Source organism: Silene latifolia, chromosome 1, assembly GCF_048544455.1.
Source record: "Silene latifolia isolate original U9 population chromosome 1, ASM4854445v1, whole genome shotgun sequence".
In the NCBI taxonomy this organism is placed as follows: Eukaryota; Viridiplantae; Streptophyta; class Magnoliopsida; order Caryophyllales; family Caryophyllaceae; genus Silene; species Silene latifolia.
In genome coordinates, this window is record NC_133526.1 from 49,402,181 (window position 1) to 49,412,174 (window position 9,994).

Here is a 9,994-nt window from a genome sequence, read left to right on the forward strand (position 1 = left end):
GTCCCACGGCTAGAGCTGCTGAAGTCACCAAGTTTAATGATTTCTGTATGGAAGCGGGTGCGATTAAAAACGTACTCATTTTTGCAATGGAACCCAATTTGCAGAAACGCTTCATTGCCCATGGTGCAAACAAGATTTTCACCACGCTCACTAAGGAATTCTCGAAAGCACCGAGAATCGTGACCTATGAGCATACCACTCGCTTCTTTGATGCGAGACTCCAGAAGGGCCAACCGGTTAGCCCACACATTCTCAGCATGATTGAGAATGTCGAGAAACTGGAGACCTTTAACTGTAACATCAGCGAGAATATTGTTATCGACCGTATTCTTCACTCACTCCACGATGGTTATTCGCAATTTAGAGCGAATTACTATATGAATGATTTGAAGAAAACTCCCCATGAACTGCACTCCCTCCTCGTACAGACCGAGAAGGACATGAAGTTCAGTGGGAGCATGAAACAGGATGTTCTCGTTGTGTCAAATAAAGGAAAGGGTAAGGGCAAAGCTCGGGCAAACCTAGCGAGAGGTAAGGCGAAGTTTAAGAAGTCGGGTTCAGGTAAGAGTGGGCCTGGTGAGTCGAGCACCTCATCAGGCGTGACAAAGAGCAAGAATGAAAACATGGAATGCCATCATTGCCACAAGACCGGGCATTGGAGACGCACATGTCCTGTTTATCATGAGGACTTAAAGGCAGGTCGTGTTAAACCCGTTGGTATGTCTTCCTCTTCTTCTACTTTTATTCATATGATTGAGATTAACCACGCAAGTTACGGAACTTGGGTACTTGATATTGGTTGTGGTTCTCATCTGTGTAATCATGTGCAGGGGCTCCGAAACATCGAACCCCTCGTAAAGGGTGAGGTGGACCTGCGTGTTGGGAATGGAGCAAGAGTGGCTGCCATCTCAAAGGGGACATATGTGATCCAGCTTCCTAGCGGATTTGAGTTGTCTTTATATGATCGCTATTATGTTCCTAGTCTTTCGAAAAACATTATTTCGCCGCACTTGATAAACTTGGTTTTTCATTTGTAATAGAAAATAATACTTGCATTTTCTCATTACACGATATGATTTACTGACAAGGCGCTCCATGAACGGAATTTATGTTTTAGATCAGACCACGGAAATATTACACGTAATGAATAAAAGGTTAAAGGTTGGTGACAAAGATCAAACGTATCTATGGCACTCGCCGTATGGGACACATAAATGAGAAACGCGTAAAAACACTCATCAAACATGGAGCTATCTCGGCCTTTGATTTTCAATCATTTGGCACGTGTGAATCATGTCTCATCGGTAAGATGACTCGTATTTCCTTCAAAGGTGTTGGAATGCGCGCTGCCGACCTATTAGGACTCATACACACGGATGTATGTGGCCCTATGTCAATCACCGCACGAGAAGGCTATAGATATTTCATCACTTTCACGGACGATTTGAGTAGATATGGCTATGTCTACTTAATGAAGCACAAAAGTGAATCCTTTGAGAAATTCAAGGAATACCAAAATAGGGTACATAACCTATTAGGTAGAAAGATTAAAACACTACGTTCAGATCGTGGTGGCGAGTATCTTTCTCACGAGTTTGATCAACACCTCAAAGACTGTGGGATTGCCTTTACGCTTAACTCCACCGAACACCTCAATGAATGGTGTGTCCGAACGGAGAAATCGAACACTACTTGATATGGTTCGATCCATGATGAGTCACACGGTTTTACCCGATTCATTATGGGGTTATGCTCTTTGTCACCGCTCTAATACTTAACCGAAGTCCGTCTAAATCTGTTGACAAGACTCCATATGAACTATGGAAGGGAACGGTCCCTAACTTGTCCTTTATACGGGTTTGGGGCTGCGAGGCTTATGTCAAGTGGAGACCTAAAGATAAGCTCGGCCCGCGATCGGTCAAGACATACTTTATAGGTTATCCTAAAGGAACACGTGGTCATTACTTCTATTCGCCAACCGAACAACGCGTTTTTGTTGCGGCTAGTGCGACATTCTTAGAGAAGGAATTTCTCGAGAATGCAAAGAGTGATAGAACCTTCGACCCGTCGGAGATTCCAAACCAAACACCGAGCAACCATTGGAGGAACCTGTTCCTTCAATCCCGGCTGCGGTGAATATTCCCGAGGAACCTAGGAGGTCGGGAAGAGTCTCTATTCCTCTGGACAGATACATTGGTATGGTCGAGGAACATGACATAGATGACGTTCTACTCTTAACGAGTAGTGAACCCGCAACCTATAAAGGTGCCATGACTAGTTTCGACTCAAAGCTATGGCTTGAGGCCATGCAATCCGAGATGGACTCCATGTATGAGAACAACGTATGGGATCTTGTTGACTTACCCGCTAAGGTTCGTCCCCTTCAATGCAAATGGCTTTACAAGATAAAGCATTCTGTGGAAGGTCAACAAGATATCTACAAAGCACGACTAGTTGCTAAAGGTTTCACCCAAGTGCCAGGTTTGCACTACGATGAGATTTTTGCACCCGTAGTCATGCTGCGTTCCATTCGGATTATCTTAGCGATCGCCGCTTTTCATGACTATGAAATTTGGCAAATGGATGTGAAAACCGCCTTCTTAAACGGCTTTTTGGAGGAAGAGTTGTACATGGTACAACCCGAAGGTTTCATTGATCCAATACATCCTAAGAAAGTGTGCAAACTTAAGCGTTCCATTTATGGACTTAAGCAAGCATCAAGGAGTTGGAATCATCGCTTCGACCAAGTGATAAAAGACAATGGATTTACTCGATCGGTCGAGGAACCATGTCTATATATCAAGTCGAGTGGGAGCAAGATTGTCTTCCTAATATTGTATGTTGACGACATACTCCTGATTGGGAATGACATACCTCTCTTAACTTCGGTGAAAGTATGGTTGAAAAACCATTTCCAGATGAAAGATCTGGGAGAGGCACAAAGAATTCTAGGCATCCGTATCTATCGAGATAGATCACGACGGATGTTATCTCTCGATCGAGAGTCTTACATAGACAAAGTCCTAGAGAGATTCAGGATGACTAACTCCAAGAAGGGGTTCCTTCCTATGGCTCCAGGGGTGCATTTGAGCCGCCTCTCGCACCGAGACACACGGAAGAGAAAGAGCGCATGACACGGATTCCTTATGCTTCGGCTATAGGATCAATCATGTATGCCATGATATGCACACGTCCGGACGTGGCATATGCATTGAGTATGACAAGTCGATTCCAACAAAGATCCGGTGAACCACATTGGCTGGTCATCAAGAACATTCTTAAGTACCTACGGAGGACTAAAGATTGGGCATTGACTTATGGAGGCTCTCAAACGCTATGCGCAACCGATTCTGCAGATGCCGCTTCCAAACGGATCGAGATGACTCGAAATCTCGGTCTGGATTCGTTTTTACTCTTAATGGCGCTGCAGCTTAGCTGGAAGAGTTCGAAACAAACTCACACAAAGAGATTCTACAACCGAGTCCGAGTACTATGCCGCGTCTGAAGCTACAAAGGAAGCGATATGGATGCGTCAATTCTTACATGGGCTATCTGTAGTGCCTAGTTCGAATGACCCGATCACCATCTATTGCGACAATAATGGTGCCATCTTCCAAGCTAAGGAGCCAAAGTCTAGCAACAAGTCTAGACATGTACAACGGAAAGCTCATCTAATCCGAGATTACGTGGAGCAAAAGGAAGTAGTGATAGAAAAGATTGCTACTGATGATAACATAGCAGATCCTCTCACTAAACCATTACGACAAGATAAGCATGAAAGGCATGTAAATTCCATGGGAATTAAACGTGTTCCTAAGTTGTAGTACTCTTTTATGGATTAGATTCATTCTCTTTTGTACTCTATACAACATCATCGTTTTGATATTTTATATATATATTTTGTTTTTCATGTGGAATTGTACGACAATTTTTGAACACCACAAAGTGAACTGAACGAACATTATATTTTCCAGTCCTTAATTGCCCACATGAGCTGATAACTCTGGCAATTATTTTGTGACGTTGGTTGATGGTGGGTTCAACGAGCCATAAGTCAACCGGTTGACTGACCAATCACAAAGGCGATTTATACGGATATTTCGTAGGACACTATTGTGACATCGACGTGGAGTCCTAAATGTTTTATAACATTCGTTGCCCGGTCGTGGATAGGACTTCCATGGTGATCCTAAGAGTCGATTCTTTTGACTATCGACTGTCTCTTGAGACTAAGGCAGATTTTGGGTGACTTTGGTTTCTTTCTCACGGTCATCCGTAACAGGGGGCCAAGTAGATTTTTTCTGGGTCATTTCATGCTGTGCTTAGATCGGAAGGAGATCGAGTTGAAGGAAATATTCAGCCTCTATCAGGTACTCGATATTTCTCAGGGCCACTCGAGGAGTCAGAATCGAAATGCATGGCCATGCTCGGATACGGATTCGTTTTATCGGTTAAGTTACTCTCTAGTCGGGGAAACCACTCTAGATACAGATCGATTGTAAAATACGACCTTTGCGGATCCGGATCTGCAAATTGTTTTACATTGAGTGGGAGAGATTTTAAATGAATATGAGAATCGGTTATCGCACATACACTTGTACGGACAAGTGGGAGTTTGTTGGAGCTTGTGTCCTCCAGTTAGTGCGGATAACGTCATTGCACATGCACTTGTACGGACAAGTGGGAGCTTGTTGGGGTTGGTGTCCTTAACAGTTAGTGCAAGGACTTATAAACCTCTAAAAGGATCAAAGGGCATACTTTTGGTATTATTATCGGTTGATCCACGTTTATCAATAACGGTTGGCTTGCTAGATAAGTTTGACGTTATTGTCATACAGATGGCGGTGATCAACTGGTCCCTAAAAGTCACACCTATAGGATACGTCTTGAGTGACGTGACGGTATGAAAATACAGTCATGTAGATGCCAAATTTGACTAACCAGTTAGTTCGAGTTATTTGACTAATAATTAGTCAAAATGTGATGTTGAGATATTATATTTAATACGGATTAAATATCATGGGCTAAAGGCGAATTAACCATTAATTCAAAATTAAATATAAGCGTTTTATATTTAAATTAAATGTATATTGAATATAATTATACAATACTGTTTTGTCGGACATGTATTAATAATTCAACTAACCCGTATTATTAGTTGATGCCTTAATTTCCGATAACCGATAACAGTTTATAATGAAACCGCGTCGTATACACTTAGCAAGCTATGGACCGGACCACGAGTTTAAGTGAAGAGGAAATGAAAAGCCCATTTCCCTCCTCCCACTCGGTTTGGCCGAGACATGCATAGACAAAAGGGGAGTTCTCTCCTCTTGTCTAACCTAGTTGATTCATTTGAAACAAAACTAGGGTTTTGGGAATTGTGCCTCTCAGAACTCGGATCTCTCATCCAACACAAACTCACAAAACAATCCCCTCGATATTGCAAGGCAATTAGGGGATTCTCTCTAGCACAAGGGCATTACTCGGACATCTTGGGTGCAACGATTAGGAGGAGATCTAACTTGATCTCTCATTGCCTTTTGCACTAGGACCGAAGGTTATTTCTATATCTTTGTCGCTTCATTATGTTTTTCGTTTTATGACTATAATCACATGCAAATTTTACGTTATAGTCCTAAATTTAGAGGGTCGTATACGGATATTACCCCACAGTAGTTACATTCCACGAGTCCATAATAAAGAAAAAAAATGATTTGGTTGGAGTAATTTGATGTTCAAGAGTTCATTGTGACCATACACTTTTTCGGCTAATTGAAATTCTGTTATTAGTATTAAATTATCATACTTGACACTTTTGATCAAGTTGTCTATAAAATCAGAGTAACAGAATGAGGAAAACTTCAGACTATAATGCTTGACACTTAATAACAAATAAACAACACAAAAAGTGAAGAAATTTGAAATGTAGTACAGAGGAAAAAAACAGATATGGAAAGTCGAGGCAGCGATGAAGAAGATGTGATACAACAAAGAGACCTGACATTCGATCTGGTAACTCAAAACATACTTCAAAATAAAAGGATGTGTGGATACACATACCCGGCTATGATTTTTTATTGTTACTATTGTCCTCGGTTTGATTGCCTACTACTCCGTAATAGTTTTAAATTGTAAAATGTGGATTGTAGCCCATCTTTGAAGTTATAAAATATAACCAACATTATAAAAAGTGCAGTACAAATTAATAATCCGGAAAGTAATTGCGGATTTCAAAACGAATATCACTGAAAACAACATTATCACCTTCAACCCAATCCACCGGTCGTTTTCCCATGCAAGCGAACCGTCCCGAACTCAAAGGAAGGCCCCCGAGCATACAAATATGCGACCAGTCCCAAATCATCTCTATTAGCAACCCATAAATATGGTCCTGACGGAGGTTTAACGTTTTCAAACCACCACCTCGAAGCTTCATTATTAGAAAAAGCGCGCTCCAGTTTGCGAGCTTGATGGAAGCATTCACGCTCATCTCCCGCTCCAAACTCAATCATTGCATGTCCCTTGAACGACCCATTGGAAGAAATAGCCGGGTGGATAGCTTGAACTAAATTTAATCCAGCACCCCGAATAACTTCTACTAATCTGTCAAGATCAAATGAGAGAGTTTCCTTTCCAAACCCATCTCTTGTGCTTGGCAAATTATAAAGAATACACATCACAGGTTTGACGTACAATATTTCGGAATGGCGTCCGAAACTTTCTCTTGAATCAAAGGATTCTACATCGATTCATAGGATGCATCGATTCATAGGATGCATCAGATTCATAGGATGCATCAGACATAATTAGGGGATGATTGAGTATGCAGTTATGGAAAGTGATTTGGTGTAGTTTCAGTATAGATTAAGTTTGAAGTTTTTTGAAACAAACACATGAAAACCTATTTATATAGAAATAATTAAGGCAGATGCAATGCATCCGATGAATCTGATGCATAGAAATGTTTGGTGCATCCTATGAATCTGATGCACAGAAATAATCTGATGCATAGAAATAATTAAGGCAGATGCAATGCGTCCAATTAAGTTTGAATTTTTTTGAACGAATGAATGTTTGGTGTGAAACCAAGAGAAATGTGTAAATGTGTGGTAAATAGAAACGTTGTAAATAGTCAATGTTTTTATCAAGTTGTTTTTATAAAGATCAACCAAAAAGAATCCAAAAAGAATTGACACAAATTCTTACTTAAGACGGGCACTATCCGTCTTAAGTTGTAGACGGATACCATTTTGTGAGACAAAATGCCCAAATAGAGGATAGTGGGAGGCACATGGGGGTGCCCCCACTTGTCCCCCATATTCGTTTTGTGAGTGTAACTACCCGTCTTAAGATTCGACCCGTCTTAAGCAAGACCTACTCAAGAATTGAAACTACACCTCGACTTTTGAAGGTACACAATAATTATGTGTGTCACACCTCGACTTTTGAGGGTACACAATAAAAGTTTGTATAATAATAGAGAAGCAAAGTGTTTGAACAGTAAACGTGAGCCATTAGACAACGAAATAACACTTCGCAACTTGGGCAATTTCTACTATCATGATGCGTTAATTAAACATACTTCTTAGAAGTCTTTACTTACTTTAATTTGATGTTCAAGAGTTCATTGAAATGATGTTGCATCTTAAATTTTGGCTTTTTCAATTTTTCGGAATCCTATTTTTTTTAATTGCTAGTTTCACTTGTTCAGTTGGCTACATACACTTTGTTTGCCTCCTAGTTACACTCCTTCCGCAGCTACATACACTCTAGTCAGGCCACCTCCCTATTTGAATACAATGTATACACTAACCCCCTCTATACTCCGTCAATCCATAGTCAGTATAAAAACAGTAAAAAAACAACAGCGTAAAAACGTAAATAAAAAAAAAGTTGGAAGTTTATACAAAACCAGTCTTTCCAAAAACTTCATAAACCAAAAACCCATTGAAATCGGTTTTTTAAGTGAGTACATAACATTACAAAACATAACAGACTTTTTTGAGTGACATCTACAAATGCCACATAAACCAAAAACCCTGAATTCAGTTTCAAGGGAGTCGACTCGGGCAATTTTTACTATCATGGTTACTCATTTCACCGCAAGCACGGCATTTTCTCAGAGGCTTTGCATTTTCCAAGACTGCCTTTTCCTTGTTTGATGTTATCCTCTTTCCCGATCCCTTATTCTTGCACTTCTCTGGTGGTAAAACAGTAACTTCAGTTGGAATTTTTGACCCAAGAAGCATCTCAATCTCAGCTTTCTTATCTTTTGACTTTCCCGACTTAATTGAAATAATCAACTTTTCATTGAAACTCCGGAGCAATTGAAATAGCGCATCAGAATGTTCCTCACTATCCTTAACAAGTGAGACTGCACTAAATACCTCCGACCATAATTCACTTATATTGTTCTGGCGACTTTCGATTGACACACAATCAGCTAGTACAGTTTTTCCAACAACAAGAAAAGAGGGTGGGAGGTTGCAGATTTGCTCCATCTCAGTGCTAAATACTCTTTAGGTATATGATCAAACCCCCTATCTTTCAACACCCATAAAATGTGCCTACAGAGTATCCCAATTCTTTCAAACATCTTACAAGAACAAGAGAACTTATTATCACTTAAATCAATTTTGTATTCCTTGTCTTTCTCACGATCAATTATTGAAATATTATTATTCGCACCACTTGCATTTGGTGATGGTAAATGGCCACAAGTATAACATGCTGCTTGGACTTCTACTTGGAAAATATAAAATATAATGATTGTGTAAAACTCGTAAGCTTGCTTTTCTAAAAGGAGAGGGGTTGTCAATTTTGGATAACAATTCTTATCATCAGCCATTACCTTAGAATATTTCCATCTCTGAGCATCCATTGCTGTTTGGAAACGCATCCAAAACTCGACAAGTGTGACATGTGGGTTGGTGAAGTTTCCAAAGAAGCTATTTTCGACTCGATCTTGATGTTGTGCGCAAAATCCCACCCAAATATGTGTCTCTAATGTAAGCATGAATCCAAAGAGCACGGTGCTTAAACATTTTCTTCAACCACTTGTTATCACAAAGCTCATATGAGGAAATTATCGAATTCCATTTCGATTCAAAATCTTTTGGAGTGATTTCTACATCCCAAACAACTGAGTTAATTTCCTTCAAAAAAGTTGTGTCTTGGGAAATCGATGGACCAACCTTGTCAGGCAACTTCTTCATTATATGCCACATACACAATCGGTGGCGTGTTTTGTCACCAAACACACCCTTAACAGCTTTTTTGATGCCTCTACATTGATCAGTTATTATAGTAATAGGATAGCGATTACCCATAGCCGTTACAAAATTTTGAAACAACCACGAAAATGATTCTGCATTTTCGTTTCGTATCAAACCCGCTGCAAAAGTAACGCAACCCTTATGGTTATCAACACCCGTGAAAGGGACAAACACCATTTTATATTCGTTGAAGTTATAAGTGGCATCAACAGAAACAACATCACCAAAAAGGGCATAATTTTTAATTGATATTGGATCTGCCCAGAAAAGCTTAGTTATTCTGCTTTGATCGTCCACATCAAAGTCAAAATAGAAAGATGGAGACATAGCCTTTTTCTGCATGAAGTTCTCTATTAACATCTGGGCATCATATTCTTTGATGTATTTCTTTACATCCCTTGAAAATTTTTTGAAATCTTGTAAAGAAGCACCCACATTTTTGTATCCCTTCACATACTGTTTGAACATCCTAAATGTTTGCACAGGACCATGGTTTACATGAGCATTATCCATTATCATTTTTTTGTGAACCAAGTTTAAATCCCTACATGGTTTCAAATGTATCATAGTTGTTGGCGTATTCATAGCATGTGAGTGAACCTCAACAAAATCATAAATCTCGTATTCACCCGTTTGAATTCTTCTAAAACTAACCTTAGCCTGACAACCAATTCGCGTAAGGGTCCTCTTCCTTTTTGTACCCTTGTGATTACTTT

General features: G+C 39.9%; 1 protein-coding gene across 1 annotated transcript; it reads right to left on the minus strand.

Annotated features, from left to right (window-relative positions):
- Nucleotides 1-8,951: 8,951 nt before the first annotated feature.
- Nucleotides 8,952-9,791, minus strand: LOC141646273 (protein FAR1-RELATED SEQUENCE 5-like). Its single transcript, XM_074454227.1, has one exon. It carries the CDS (start codon nucleotides 9,789-9,791, stop codon nucleotides 8,952-8,954), a length of 840 nt encoding a protein of 279 aa, XP_074310328.1.
- Between the last annotated feature and the right edge of the window lie 203 nt (nucleotides 9,792-9,994).